Source organism: Hippoglossus hippoglossus, chromosome 3 (genome assembly GCF_009819705.1).
Source record: "Hippoglossus hippoglossus isolate fHipHip1 chromosome 3, fHipHip1.pri, whole genome shotgun sequence".
In the NCBI taxonomy this organism is placed as follows: domain Eukaryota; kingdom Metazoa; phylum Chordata; class Actinopteri; order Pleuronectiformes; family Pleuronectidae; genus Hippoglossus; species Hippoglossus hippoglossus.
The window spans coordinates 17,915,152-17,931,562 of NC_047153.1; the positions used below are offsets into that span (position 1 = coordinate 17,915,152).

Sequence of the window (16,411 nt, forward strand, 5' to 3'; positions counted from 1 at the left end):
ATGAAAACAATACAGGGCACAAAAAGATGCAGACACAGATTGGGTTGAGACAGTATTGTATTGAAATGTATCCATATAAAATGATAAAAGTTTGGTAAAGAAACAAAGCTAATATAGAAAATATGTACAATTCCCATTTGTCGCCATTTTTCATCCAGCAGTAAAATAAGAATCATATCTCACTGAAACCAGTTGTTTTTATTTATAATATTAAAACAATATTTTACGTATCATTTGTCATGGTTGCAGCAAAAGGAAACACTTCCACATGATCAGTTCACATATCGACTTCGACACTATGCGAATGGTGACTGTTGCTCCAGTCCGTCATGTTCTCCAAAGTAATCCACTAGTAGATAGCTTTGTGTTTGAATATCATAATAACCAGTTATATCAGACAGCACTGTTTTGTTCTTAATGGCTGTGGGTCAACCCTTTAGAAACCGACATCTTCCTCAGTGACCTCGCTCAGACCTCGTCCTGAGTGATCTGATCACAAGTGGTCAGCTGACATCCGATCACACAGACCACATTCGGAGGTGGTCTGAGATGCACGTGGCCACATTCTTTTTTCGCTGTGTGGACACAAATGTATCCTTGGCCACATATTGACGACAGACTACTCAGCTGACGTCCTCTGACTTGCTACAGTTTCATAATGACTAAAACACATGTTTCTCGGTGACCATACAGCCAACACTGACCACCAGGTAATGATTATTTTTTTTTCAAATGGGTTAAATCTTTGTTCATAGTAGATCTACACACAGCATTGATTCATTCAGTCCCTCCTGACTCTGCTCGCTTCACTTTACCCTGCTGCCTTATGATTGGATCTCTCAGGATGGATGTAAATACCAGGTCTGAACAGAACCAGTGACAACTGCCTAAACATCCGATGATTTGCACCAGCCTGTCTCATTGAAATGCAGAAATCACATAATCTTTCCTTATCCAGACATTTGTTTTCCTAATTAAAATTCAAACAGTGTACTTTTCCTCTCCTTGCCTCTCTGCTTTGTGGTAGTGGGTGTAGCTGCCGTACAGCTCGTTGAAAACCTCTCTGACTCCCATCTGCAGTCCTGCCATCAGAAACTTGATGTCTTGCTCCATGCACAGGTCCATAATCTGATAGATCCCCTCAGTGAGATGCAGCTTAACGTCTGGTCGCAGAGTAACCTGGAGAGGTGAGTAAATAGGGAGTTATGAGGGAGGAGGAGGAAGCAGTTTACGAGATCTGTTTCACTGGTTGTTTTCCCATCAATAGATTTAGTTATGCCGAGCAGCAATGATATTACTGTTTTTTCTTATTTCTCACTCACATAAACACATGCACACAAACAGACACAAAACAGGAGCCCAGTGGTGGCAAATACCAACCAATGTTATATTGGTGGCCAATAGGTCACTGTCCTCTCTCACATCTAGTCTTTACTACAAACACATTTGCACTTGTAGCCTTTATGTTACTGGGCTGGAGAGTTTACACGTCCATCTATAGTGAGTCTTTTACACTTAATCAGCCTTAGGTGTTTGGTTTGTCCAATTTGACCTGCAGGAGTTTCTGAAAGCTGGTGCAACATGTTCTACTGCCAAAGAGGAAAATGAACTCATGAGTGAAAATAAGTTCTGTGTGTCTCTCAGAGTTTTACTGCAGAAATGAAACAAATAAAATCTGTCACAGATAGAGAATGGGAGTGAGGACAGATGGTGTTATATGTTCAAGAAATTCTAAAGCTCTCTGAGAACTAAGTAATCAAACTACATCTACTGTAGCTGCTGAAGTATATAACATTTGAGTAGATTGACATATACAACCTTTACCTGACTGAAAGCTCCCTCACCTGTACCTATGGTAAGCATCTGTAACTGGACTTGTATTGTAATGGACATGACAAGATACAATGAATCCTGCTGAATTACAGTGAACAAATGTATCCTTGATTTAATAATGTTATTAAGTCAGAGCCCAAAGTCTCAAACTTCGCCAGCACAAAAACTTCACTTTTAATTGCGGCTCCACCCTAATTTAATTGAACCTGACTGCTGCATGGAAAGTGTAATTCCGACTAAGAGCCATTAGACACAGTTCAGACAACTAAATTACCTTGGACTCGCAAAGAGGTCCATCTCTTTGAACTCTCTGATAAAAAGCACAATATAAATCCAACTTCAGGATTATTAGATGCCTCAAAGAAGCTCAAACACCACCATTCTGTCTGTCTGTCTGAATGTGTACTTTCATGTATTCCTCTCAGTGTGGCGACTCTGCTGCAGACTGCTGAGTCAGGTTGGCATCGTGTTAAATACAGTCTGGTAGCAGAGAGGAGCCACGTTCATAAACCAGACGTGACTCACGGCTCTGAGGGAACATCCAGCCTGAAACTTTCTGCACAGTGACTTACAGTAATACTGGACCCGCTCACCGAGATGGTGTGAACGTTTGCAACGCGGCCAATGGAAATAGTTCCCATCTTTGCCTCTGTGCGTCAGCGTCTCCGTCACGCAGCCCGACTCAATCTCTCCAGCTCAGCGCTAACCACCAGACAAACTGGACGGGCTCAAAGGATCAGCTGAGATCCTGCCGCCTCACTTATACATCCACATGTTCTGTATGTGTGTGTAAGTGTGTCACTCACAGCTGTAATGAAACCGCAGGCTCTAACAGTTGGGTTTGGACGAGGAACTGTGCTGACTGTATGGCTGTATGTGATTAAGTGTGTGTGTGTGTGTGTGTGTGTACATGTACTTCTATCTTTGTGAGGACCTACAAAGTGAGGATATGGTGTTAGCCAGTCCTTATTTTCTGACACACCTTCAAAGAGTTGTTTATGGGTTAACACTTAGCAATCGTGGAGGTCATCAGCTATCGTATGATGACAAATTAACCTCTGGGGGCAACGGCTAATATTTTGAGGCTTCAGTTGTAGACAGCAGATATCCGGGCCAAGTCCCTGTCTTTCGTTTGCTTTACACTGTTTACAGTCTGACTAGTTTTCTTTTATCACACAAGTAAAACGTTTAGCCACACTAAACACAAACATCTGTTTTTTGTAGGTGTTTTAGGTCCAGACACTATTTCAACTAGTCTTTATTAACAGCTATCTGAATATGAATGCAGATTAAATAAAAAGCTAATAGCCAGTGCATTTTGGTCAATGAGTCCTGCCTCTTTTGGTCTACCACACGGACTGACCTGCGGGCAACCAAAACCTGCTCAAGCGTGATAGGTCAAACTACAGACGGAAACCAAGGCTTTCTGCCCCAAAATCTTGTCTCTCGCCTACAGATTTTGCAGATTCACATGAAGAATCTGTTTATAAAGATTAACACTTTAAGGTTCAGGTTAGAAGTAGGTTAAGGTTGTTTGTGTTTGTGTGTGTGTTTTTACCTTCTGGAGCTCTGTGACGTACTGAGCCACCATGAAGGCCGACAGTGTGGTGAAGCTCTCAGCTGTAGCAGCAATGTGAGAGAACATCCTCTGTGTCAGTCTGGAGCACTTGTGATACACGTCACAATCAGAACCTAAAAAATGAAATCAGAGATATCAATTTATTTACATGTTTATATGCGGAAAGTAAATGCTCTGTTTACACATTATACCTGGGACTCACTGTTTTGCCTGCAGCTACACTTAATTTACTGTAGGAAACATTTCTTTTCGATCCTGTTAGCTGGTCTTGTTTCATTGACAACGTTGCACTACAATGCTGCCTCGTTAACACTTGTTTTTAAGCCAAGATTATAAAAGATGCTTGGATTTAAGTGCAGAAAAAACTGAGCAGATCAAAAATTTAAGATACCTCTACAACACGCTGACTCAGCACTCTTGTTGCTGTGGAGAAGTTTCTATGGTCACAGATTTCTGCAGAGGATGTCAGCGGTTTACAGTGGATTTAACGAAAAACCTAATTGAGACCAAGAAAACTCACTGACTTAATATTTCACTGTTTTTGGGAGGCTGCTGCTGTTGAGTAAATATCAGAAGCTGCCAACAGTGTTGAAATGTGACTGGGCACGACACAGAGTCCCTGTCGGTTCCAGTAACTCGTGAAGGGCAGAAAGATGAATCTCCTCTTTTGTATTTAATTCAGCATTGAACTGACTTCAAAGTTAATTTCACTGAATCTTTTACAATTCAAGAACAGAAAAGGGTACATGTACATTTCTCTCGACATGCTGGGGATACTGGATGAATGGGGTTTATTATATTAGGGCCGGAGGAATTTTATAAATGTTCCTATTACTCAGCTACCTGCTTTTACGACTAGTTTAAATCACACGTTTATTCACGTTCACATTCAAACCGCAAGTTTTTCTCCAAATTAATTAACATAGTGAGTCAACTTTTCTGAGCATGTAGATGTTACCTGTGTCACTGTCGCCTCTCTGCCGACCCTCCTGCATAATGGATGCCACCAGACGATAGAAGACATTTAAAAAGGATGGAGCTGCGTTCGACAACACCTAGACACACACACACACACACAAACATATTTTAGATGTCACACGTTTGTCTGATCAGGAGGTAAAACTAACAGATTGTAGTTGGACTGTCATAATGTTGGTGGTCGGTGGCCATAAAACATCCATAATGATTTTACCGCCTTAGGGGGGCAGGTGAGATTCAGCTTAAATCTGGTAGATACCGCAACTGTACTGTTCTCTATAGCAGGGGTATAATAGGTGTATCAATATATGTAATGATACAATAGATTTTCAAATGGATCCAGCTCAACCTTATGATTGCATCAGAAAGAAATTGTAGAGGTAATTAGATTTTTAAAGTAAAGGGTATAAAATGATGCACAAGACATTATTCTGATCTAATGGTACAGCCAGGGTGTCTTAAATATTTAACTTTGCAACAAACATAGAGAATAATGTGATACTGTCACAGATTTGAGTTTCAGTTTTCTGAGTTTAAAGAAATTTAAAAGGAGAAAAATAAAAAGTTAGCGAACATTAATATTTAAACAAAGAAATGTTTTTGAATTATGACAATACTGTTTCATCATTTTCACTGTTCGAGTCACAACAGAGCAGCTACAAACCTACAGTTCAGTATAAGACTGAGGTAAAGTTGGCTTCCCACAAGAGCTACGTTTGCATTTCACTCAGTACCTCTCTTTGCTTGAAGACTACAGCGGATAGAGTGAGGGATGAAGAAAGAATAATTAGAGAGGGGGGGGTGACGTCACCAGCTCTGGTTGGAGCTCAGTAATGGTTTCCATTGACTTGAACCCGCTCCATGCCAACCTAAACTGTCTGCCAGCTCCCCTACCTCTCTCCTCTCCACCTCTCTCCTCTCCACCTCCCTCCCCCCACTTCACTTCCTCTCTTATCTTCAATGTCCTAAAACTTCCCTCACTTACTCCTCACTCTTTTGTTCTCCACCTCCTGCTCTCTTCTCTTTATCACTTTTTTTTTATTCCCCTCCCATACTCTATAAATGTAGTTTTTTATTTTCTGCTTCCTCTCAGTTCTACCTCCCTCGCTCCTGCTCTCTTTTACTGCTGTCTTTTGTCCTCACAAACATCTGAAATCAGTTAGCTGGGTCTTGCTCTGTTTTATTCAACACAGCTGCCTTGTTTCAGTCGCTCTCTGTTGCTGTTTCTGAACAAAGAACACTTTCAACATTTTAACCAGTGAGAAACTCAAAAGTTATCACATTTACACCGGTACAACAAAAGGCCATATGCAGGCTAGGACATCAATTCCCCTTCAAAAAGTTTTAAAAACTAGGAGAAAAAAAAATAGGTCTATTTTTTCACACATTTTGTTTGCAATGCAAACTAAAGCTGAAATTTTGGATGTCATGACATTTTTGTGCAGCTGCATCACAACTCTGATGAGCTGCAATATCCTCTGGTATAAAGCGACATTCCTCTAGGGCATCCTGTGGGCTCAGCAGCACAGTTTAAGGCACCTTTTTCTTCAAATCTTGGATTTGAACCAGCAGCGTTTACCTATATTGACCTACAGTGGGGGTGCTACAATTATCTATTGCTATGAGTTTGGTTATATGTTTACAACACTCTAGTTTGCGGTGTTCCTTTAAATGTCTTCTTGTTCTTTGGATTACATCACATTCTGTTGCAATCCTGTCAAATGAAACACAGATTTATATCTACTTGGATAACTTCTGGACTGGAGCTATAACAAAAAATTGTCCAGTTTGATATATTGGCTGATATTGGCCAATATCTGACATCTTATTACCTAAGAAATAATAAATTGCAGTGCAGAAATACCAAACTTGGTGTGAAGTAATTTAAAAACAGTAAAGCCATTGAAGAGATTGTCTACCAGATAAGTTGATTCTTCCAATGTAAAATGTCTGTGTGTATCTTGGTCACAAATCTTCAAAATCATAAATCCTAGAGATATAGATAAAAAATGTCGGTTTATGGTACAAGTTTATGTTAAGGATAACTTTTTCACTCTACATATACATCAGGCCTCAAGAATCCAGTATTGTTGGGATTATCCTGTTCTAAAAGCATACGAGCTTGGAAACCACCCAACCTTCTGTCTCTTCCTACCTGAGTATGACACTGGATGATGGCGAACAGCGCCTCATGAACAGCCAAGAAGGCTGACTGGTAGACGGGTGGGGACAAGTGGTCGAGGGGCACAGACTGCAGCGCGCCAAGCACCAGGACCACATGATGAGGGTTGGTGAAGAGCCCCTCCCCCTGCCGCAGCAGTGATGTCATCGAAGTCACCGTAGGAACGGTAAAGGGAAGCGTTAGAGAGCTGTCCAGTCCAGATGCTCTTACCAAGAACTGTAGGTAAAGACACACACACACACACACACACACACACACACACACACACACACACACACACACACACACACACACACACACACACACACACACACACACACACACACACACACACACACACACAGAGTATGAACACTTTTTGAAGCTTTCAAGAAGTAATAAATTAAATATGAAACTGAAAAACCCTGACAACACTACGAGGACTTTTTCCCCAGGCGACATTTTGACTTGTCACAGCAGGAAAGACACAGCAGCTGATACTAATAGCATTGAACGTTGATTTGATCTTTTCAAGTGTCACATTGAACCATGAGAGTGAGCAGAAACTGCATCAGGTCTCTGGAACTGAATCAGCTAAATGGAATTCAGCCATCATTCATTTCATTACTTAAACTGTGACACAGACACAGCACTCAATAACTGTGGAAAAAAAAGTTAAGACATAGACAACTAGAGGGCATTGAGTAGAGTGTATAACTCCTCCAAGGCCCAACAGTCCCCTTATGAAACCACAATTTACTAGATTGTCACCTAAACATCAGATTTTTTCATCAAGATCCATGATTTATTCGGAGAAATCGAGGTAAATGTTGAAAAACGCCTTATCTTCCAATGTTAAAGAAACTGAAAAGAAATTCCTTGATCTGCACCTGATCCAGATCCACTCTAATGGGTTCTTCTTTGACCCACACAACATCATTCCACCAAGTTTCGTGGAGATCTGTCTGGATTTTTTGTGTAATCTCGCTTACAATCACACCACCCAACAAATGGACAGGGCTGAAAACGTAACCTCCATCAATAATCTAAAACCAAGAAAATTGTCTCAAGAGAAGACTGTGCAGGAAACAAATCAACGACTGAAGACATATGGACATAGTGAAGGTCGTAACAGAGGAAACAACAGCATGATTAACATATTTAAGTACACTTTGGGTGTGTGTGTGTTTACAGTATGATATAAGCAGATTGCTGTGTTGTCTGTTTTCTCCACCCAGCCAGCCTAATTGAAAGCACATTGACCAAAGGAAGAAAAGAAGAGACATTCCAGTGGAAATCAGCAGCCTGATCGTCATTTGTCTGCAGGGTCACTCCTGACAGCTGTCACATGTGCTGCACTTCCTGAAGAAATATTACTGATGTCTGAAGAACATATTAAAAATGCTCTCAGCGTGGGACTGTCCCTGCTTGTTTAAAAAGTGCAGTGCAAGCTACACTGATGTGTTATCATTTCTTTTGTCTACACATCTTAAAATCAAAGGATGATCAAAATGTAAATACAGCTTGTTTAATGGAACTCCTACAGTTTGGATTAGGACACTTAAACATATCCGTCTATAAGTTCTGTATGTTTGTGTGATGCTCACTGAAGGCTGCTCCTTCCTGTGTTTGCTTTGTATGACTTTGTGTGTAAAATTAAAATGCACTCATTATCCACTCACCACTATGCCGATGGAGGGGTGGGTGAGTCCACAAAACATGTTACGAGTCTCAGGGGTAATAGTGGTGAGTAGATAATGAGTGAATTTTCATTTTTCGGTGAACTATCCCTGTAAGTGTGTGTTAAGTGTTTGTGTTTTCTCACCACCATAGCAGATATAATCTCCGGTGCAATGTGCCACAGAGCTTTATTGCAGGGCTCAGGTAACTGACAACAGAACAGCAGCTTAGTGATGGTTACTGCAGACAGCACCTCCTGCAGAACAGAGGAGGAACAGTGACAAAATTAAAGCAGTTATTTTTTTAACTGATACTACAAAAGTGATTTGGACCAATTAGCCTCACCCTGTAGTTTCCAGCCCTCAGTTCACCAGTGTTAAGTCCTTCTCTGATCATCAGGAGCAGCAGCTTGAACTGAGCAGCCGTGCTTTTTTCCACCAGGTGGCGCAGCAGCTCCTGCACTGCTGGCTCCAGCTCACAGATGTCTTTTGGTGACAGCCATGGAGCTGCAGGCAAAATGGGAAAAAAACAGTGTAAAGTCATATCAGCATATCAGTCTGTTTGATAGAGACGTGACACAACTACACAGTATAACTCCATGCATATATCTAGAAATAAATTTAATGCTTTTAACGTTTACAATAATGTTTGGTCTTTAGGTATTGACATTAATCTGAGCTGATGTCAAGTGTTTTATAGAAATCAAAATCTATGTGATAAGATTTTATCTAGCTTTGTTTGTTATGAAATATCAAACCTCCTTTTTGAACAACCCCTACAAATAGTCGTCATATTTCAACACTGTCATAAATTAAATGCAGAAGCAGTTGTAAACTTCTGCCAGTAGGAGGTGATTAATGAAGGAAACCACTGACACAGCACTCTGTAACCTTGTTTAGATAAGTGCCATATAAATAAAGTTGTATTATTATTATTATTATGGCCCTGTGATTCACTTATGATCTGTCCTGTGTGTGTGTGTATGCATGTATGGATGGATATTATTATTATGTGTCCAGTCTGTCCATTTACCTTTCAGCAGTCCCTGCACATTCTGCAGGATCTGAGCATACAGCTCATCCAGCTCCTTTTCTCCCTTCTCGTCTCCTCTCGTCATCTCTGCTGCCTTGTAGAATAAGGACAGGAAATGGAGATAGGAGACCAGAGATTCCATTGGCCTGAGGTCAGAGGTTAATTCTCTGAGGATCTGCTGGCACAAGCTCTGATAGAGGGTCATGTGGCTCAGGGTGAGCGTGGTGCCATCCTGCTTGTTCTGTTCTTCCACTGACAATGAGGACAGTTCACAGTGCAGCATGACGGTAACAACTTCTACCACAAAGGCTTGATCGAGGACGACTGGTTGGACGGCTGCTTCGCCGGCAGTCTGGGGTCTTATGACGGACTCAACAGCTGGTCCCAGTGTAGCATTCACTTTTGTTACCATTTGGGTCAAGGTCTGATCCATTAGTTTACTCCTCCCCAGGTTAGAGGTCATCTCCTGGACAAAAGAAGACAGTGATGCCAGCTCAAGATGAACAGAAGAAATGGATGCTCCTGGATCTGGTTTTCCTGAAACAGCTGCTGAACTTAGTGCAACATTGTGCCCGCTTGGGTTTTCCTTACTGGTAAGAAAAGCAACAAACTGATTCAGGTTGAGTTGGACGCTGCTGTTTCTGAATATAATCAACTGGACCAAGGCCCTGATGAAGTCCTGCACTGCTTTGATTAAGTCCATCCAATCAGGGCTGTTTGTGGCTCGATATCTTCCACTGTTGCTATGCCAGAGGAGAGAAGACACAGCAGCCTGCAGCAGAGAACCTGCATGAATGAGCTTCAATACACTTTTTAAGTGTCTGCTCTCCACAAGAGGAGTCAGGATCCTGAGCAGCTTCGCCTGGAACACAGCATCAGCTTCAGAGTCAGGACGATCGTCTGACTGACAGGAGGCGGAGGTGAGCATCATGAAGAGGAGGAGGAAAACAGAGGCGAGATCCTCAGAGTTCATAGCATCTGGGTTAAGTTGTGTTAAGATTTGAATTAAGTTCACCAGTTCCTTGGTCTGTGAGTCCGTGAGTGATACAAACACGTCTCCAGTCTTAGAGGACGCCAGTATATCCTCAACTATGGTCTCCTTTTCCACCAGTTTGGCAGAAGACGGACTGGCATCACTTCCGTCTTCCTGAATCTTCGGGAGTGTAGCACAAACCTTGGGTGCATGTGCCACCAGCAGGACACCGTAAATCCTTTGTGCGAGGGAACAAACTATTGCAGAGAGAAGTGAAGGTAACTCGGGGAGAATTAGGCTTTGAAGAAGCTGCGATGATATGAGGGAGATGGTCAGACAGCTGGTTGGACAGTCCATCCCTCCGTCTGACTGTTCGCTGAGAGACCTGACGAGAACATTTGCTATGCAGCCCGCGTCATCTCCGCTCAGGTAGGGAGCCAGCAATGGCAGATTGGATGCGACAAGATGCCAGTGTGCGACAACGTAGGAGCTGCTGTTTACGCTGCTTATCTGCCCGTCCCACACCTGCTCTCCACCTGGAGTCTCCTCAAGCTTCAGTTCAGCTGAAATAAAGTGGGCCGCCCTGTTCAGCAGTGCAGTAGTGCTGGATTCACACGGTAAGTTGCAGTCCAACATTACTCTCTTCATCTGCTGTAAGGTGAGGAGTTTGAGCAGCAAGCAGCTCATGGGGCTGCAGGAGGGGGAGGGATAGAGATGTGCAGGTAAGATGTCACCAGATAGAAGACTCTCAATGCGAGTTTGGACCGGAGCATTAGAAAGAGCTTCCTCCCCAGTCTCACGGACAGCTGCCTCCTGGTCAGAGTCAGGAGATATGTATTTACCACAGTGGATATCAAAAAGCGTGTCCACTTCCACCCAGGCGTACCTGAGGAGCAGAGTTGCCTCCTGGGTCTTCTGTTCCCACAGCACTGTGGTCCTCTCTGGCTCTTTGTGGTCCATTTTCTTTTTGCCTTTCCTTGGCGTCTTTTTTATCCTCTTTTCTCTTGGCAACACCTGAAGTAACTCCTTGACTACCTGCTGCATCTCCTCCATCAGGGCTTGACCCTGCCTGACTAAAGGAAGAGGAGATGCATTGTCTAGAGTTTTCAGGCTAAATAAAACCGCATTAAGGAGCTGGCTGAGGGAGAAGAGCTTCAGAGATGCATCTTGTCTCTCTTGGTCCACATTGAGTTTGCTTTTTTTATCATCTCCTCCTCCATCAATGTCCATCTTCTCTGCCTCTTTTTCATCCTTCACCAGTTCAGGAAGTATATATGTCCTGATGCTCTCCAGCACTGATGAGCAGATCTCAAGGCACTGGGACGGGGGCGTGTCCAGAAGACAAGTCCCGAGGGAGACGGAGACCGCCTCGGACAGCAGAGGAGGTCGGAGTTCTTCCAGAGCTGGCTGACAGATCACAGACAGGAGCTCAGAGAAGAGGCGAGGGATCTGACGGAGCTTAGTGTAGGTCTGGAGGAGACTGCACACCATCAGCTGTTGGGACAAAAAATCCAGAATCATTAAAATTCATCTGTTTATAATGACTCAATTCTATATTTACATGTATTCAATTCTCAGCATGAGCTTATCTATTGTTTTTTTTATAGCATTTGCATTAGGGGTGTAACAGTAAATGTATTTGTACCGAAACAATTTCAGTATGGGCCTTTCGGTTCTGAGCGCATGTGTAACAAATAGCGTAAGTTCCTCGTAATGATTTTGCTTTTGTAAATGTACTTTATTTGTAGATTGCAGCCAGTTGCAGCAGTATTATGGATTTTATGGCTGACAGCCATTGTCTGTTAAGTCAAATTGTGTTTACTTTTTTTAAAAGGAGCAGTTTAATGTTTTCTATTTCTTGTTTTTTTAAATACCGAACACATACCGAACCGTGACCTCAAAACCCAGATTTTTTGTGCATATGTAATAAATACAAATATCATATTGTTACACAATCAAATTTAGGAATTACTGTTAGAATTATGACCTGTCTGGCGCGCTGCACTCGTGCTTCCATGCACTCCGAATTAACCCAGGCTGAAGATAACAGCTGGTCCAGGTCTGGTTCAAGAATCATATGGTTAAGACTCAAGAGCACCTTCAAACAGCGGTACCATGCTGGGATGCTGAAAGACAAGATATTCGAGTTTTACATTTAATGACCAAAAGATTGTTTACATGAAAAAAAGATAATGAAAAACACATCAAGAGGAGGTTTTTGTTACCTTGGCTGAGCCTGGTTGAAGAGCATTTGCCCCAGGGCTCTGTAAAAGTTGAGCTGGACCTGTTTGTGTCGTATTCTGTCTGCTGCTACATTATAAATGTCTGCTGACAGAGCCTGGCTTAGCAGGAACTCCACAGACAACAGAGCCAATGACCAGCTCTCTGGGGAATGGGGGGAGTCCGGGGAAGACGTCTGCCCAGTCGACTCAGACACTGACTGCTTTGCTTTTGCAGGTGAGACGGAGTCTCCATCAAGACATAGATCTAATGCTGGGACCAATCTCATGAGAAAATAGAAACACAGCATCTTCTGTTCTTCTTCATTCTCTCCTCTCCCTTTTCCATAGCTTTCCAGAAAAAATTTAAACAGCAGAGACAACGTGTTGGACTTCACAGAGTAATGTAGGTGCGGCTCACAGTAGCCCTGTGCACTCAGTTTGGGAATAATGGCACTGATTGGCTTCAGGGGGCCTTTTGCTCCTCCTGGACCACGTTTCCCAGTCTCGCCTTTAGATGGAAGGAGCTCCTCCTTGTAAGAGGTCAGGTGCTCGGACGGGAAGAGGGCAGACTGAAGGATGGAGTCAATCTTGACGCGGATGTCTCTGCACAGCGGCTGACGGAGATGTGTGTGAGAGGGAGCAAATTCCCCAGAAGTCAGCAGATGCCTGAGCAGCACTAATGGCTGGATCAGCTGGTTGGTCACCAGGGTAAAGACCCTGTTAGGGTTGGCTTGTTGTCTCTGTACCGCTAAATAACATGACAACACCTGAAGCAGCACCTCAAACAAATTAGATGAACGGTTTTCATTTGGTTTGGAAGCTGGTTTATTGGTATCTAACTCTGGCTGATCTGCAGGAGAGTCCAACGTGTCCTTACTGTTAGCACGTGGAGTTTGAAGAGGCTCGCTCATCGCCTCATCTTGACATGTATCAGACTCAGGCATTATGCTTTCTGTGAGCAATGGCTGCTGAAGCTCACAGCAGGCCATCGAGCAGAGTTTGGCCAGCAGGTCAACCATGAGTTCATACTTGGTGATGAAGACAGATGAGAGTACGGGAGAAGAGAGAATGCCCTGACACACGCTCAGTATGGTGGCCGCACACACCAGCGACTTGGAGCCAACACGAGAACACTCCTGGAGACGCTCAAGCAGCAGCTGGAGGCGAAAAGAGGAACAAGGAATGAAATCTTCATATACAAACATCCAACACATATATCGACACATCCTGTTTCTTAAGTATGAATATGCAAGCGCATTAACCAACACACGATTCTGCCGTAAACAAACACCTGTGCCATGTTGAGCCTCAGGCTGACGGTCTTTCCCTGTTTGAGAAGTGAGTGGAGCTTTCGGCTGTGAAGCAGGTCATCCAGGTAATACCACAGGCCTTCCAGTACATTCTGAGAAAACTCCACCTTCTGGTTGTACCAGCCTGTCAAAGCATGGGTGCACCAGTCCACCAGCACCTGCAGTGAGAAAAGGTTAAGACAGTCATTGAAATAAAGTGTTTGAATTACAGGCAGTCTTTTTTTAACTATCTTAAAGCAGACACAAATTATAGAATGAAAAATAAAAATGAACAAGAGACAAAGAAAGAAATTCACAAATCCTCCACAGTAAATGTGGTCACTGCATCAGCACAGTCCTAATGAAGGCCTGTCAAGTAATGTGCACTAAGATAGATGCCAAACCCAAATCCTCTAGTAGACATCATAAATAGAATTAATACAAAAGCCATTGGTACCAGAGCAATGGAACATGTGAGCAAATGTTCAGCAAATTCATCTGCAGCGAAGCTACAACCCAATTTTTACTTTTTGTTATTATACAAATACACTTATCATCATGTGATTATTCCTTCATGTATAGCCATACAACTACACCAGCTAGTGTTGCTATGACAACTGCTTCAACTAGAACTTATGTGTAAAATAAACAGGTGGTATTGGAATGTGATATCTGTTGTAAATCCATTTTATTCATCTAAACTGTGGGTTGTTGTTGGAAATGGCTTTGTGAGTACTGAGAAAGACAACCCTCAGGTTTAATTATACTAATTATATTATTAGTCGTTAGGCTGTTTAATATAATTTTTTTTATCTTTGTTTGATTTGGAAATTGACCCAATAGCCTGCAGCCTCGACTACAATGTTGTTATGAATATAATTTTAAATATGAAATTCTTCCAGTGATCATCTTCTGTCCTGATAAAGCTGGTGATATACTGTTGTTGATGCATTCTTGGTTTACATGGCACCCTCAATCCAACTAATCTACACCACTGCAGGGTGCTGTTGCTTAATACAAGGGGTTAGGTGATGTAGGAATGCAGGAACCCTGTTTTAAAGTGCTATTTGTAATTGGGAAGGACCTGCAGACCCCCAGGCAATTAAGTATTTTAAGTTAGCTCCCCACTTCAAATTATAACCAGACACCCATGAGTAAGGATTAAAACAGAGGACACATAACATCTACAGATGATAACTGATATCCAAACAATGATCTACATGGATGATTATTATGAAATAAAACTACAGCAACCACTTTTTACTCAGACCACATTTATGACTACTGAGGCTTTCCAGCATCTGAACCTTGCACCCAAATTAAAACAAACAGAGTATTATAATAGTTTTACAAAGACACAAGTATCTTGCAAGACAACTTCAGCTGTCACCTGTTCCTTGTTGGGCAGCAGACACTGAGAGGAGATCCAGGCAAAGCGTGCCAGCTTCAGCTTGTCCTCCCATGGAGTCTGAGGACTCTTCAGTTTCAGATGGATTCCTGAGTAGATGGCAGCCATCGCTGTAGCTGCTGTGCACAGGAAACAAGATGAGCGTTTTATTGTATGATTGTACTTTAGGCACAGTTAACACACACTGAATGAGAGAACATGCTGACAGCGGTCACATTTAGGTTCATGTGTAATGTTCAATCATTACTAAGACCCAACGCCTCAAGCTCTCATTCATCCCAAAGTCTATCACACTCAATAAGGAAACATCTTGATTCAGCCATGTATCTCAATAACCTTTGCACCTCGTCTGGCACATTTACAATCTGGATAATTCCACTTGTTGTTGTTCATCTTTTAAGCGTTATATCCTTTAAGTGTTTTATCTTTTTAAGTGTTTTAGGGCAGGTGCAATATTCAACTCGCTTTTATTCTGCATTATTATTGTGGGTCTTACACTATATGTCCTTGTGTACTGTTCTGTTGTAGCACTATGGCCTAAGAAAAACTTCCCCATGCCCATGGGGACAATGAAGTATATTTTGATTTGATTATTATCATTATTGGGGTGTACATGCTTTTCATGTATACAAACCAACTTTCTGACTCTCTCCGCTTCTGAAGCTAACGGCACCTAGCTAGATAGCACGTTCTAGCTGACGTCAAAATAAGCTAATAGTTGGGCTGTCACTCGTGTGTACTGGAGCAAACTATCCCCGAGCACCGACTAAGCTTATTATATAAACCATACATGCACTTGTAAACATTTCTTTCATTGAACTCACGACTTTACAGCAGGCACGTGGCTCCTGTTTTCAGATGGGGACGAACTTTCAACTTTCACCCTGCCGGCCAGCCCAAAGCAACCGAGAGTCGATCGACATCATCGGCAGTTAGTCAATATGGTCGTCTCAGATATTCCAGAGTAATGTCTCTCTTTCACAGAATGTCTCTCTCTCACAGAAATGACATAATATTCAAACTAACTTATTTATTATTTTAAGAAGTATGCAAAAACAGAAAGATAATGCAACATTTATTTTCAAAATAACAGAAAACCACTTTTTTAAACTATCGAAAAATTCAGCTAGAATATACCGGATGCAAATAGGAAATGGGTTTTAGCTTTGTAAATTTGCTAATAATACTGACAACTGCCAAGCAGCCATATATGAGTTTATGGAAATTATTCCAATTATGAAATTATGGTTTCTGCT

General features: G+C 42.2%; 1 protein-coding gene across 2 annotated transcripts; it reads right to left on the reverse strand.

Annotated features, from left to right (window-relative positions):
- Window positions 1–726: 726 nt before the first annotated feature.
- On the reverse strand, window positions 727–16,148 carry urb2 (URB2 ribosome biogenesis homolog). 2 transcript variants are annotated; one of them, XM_034575975.1, is made up of 12 exons: window positions 15,980–16,148; window positions 15,138–15,271; window positions 13,750–13,926; window positions 12,462–13,615; window positions 12,224–12,362; window positions 9,264–11,730; window positions 8,577–8,737; window positions 8,377–8,487; window positions 6,546–6,788; window positions 4,371–4,467; window positions 3,392–3,525; window positions 727–1,179 (listed from the first exon to the last, which is right to left on the reverse strand). In XM_034575975.1, exons 2-12 carry the CDS (start codon window positions 15,261–15,263, stop codon window positions 982–984), a joined length of 5,007 nt encoding a protein of 1,668 aa, XP_034431866.1. In that variant the 5' UTR covers window positions 15,264–15,271; window positions 15,980–16,148; the 3' UTR covers window positions 727–981. The 2 variants fall into 2 exon arrangements, with proteins under 2 accessions (XP_034431866.1, XP_034431875.1); XM_034575984.1 differs by having other exon boundaries at window positions 15,138–15,274.
- Between the last annotated feature and the right edge of the window lie 263 nt (window positions 16,149–16,411).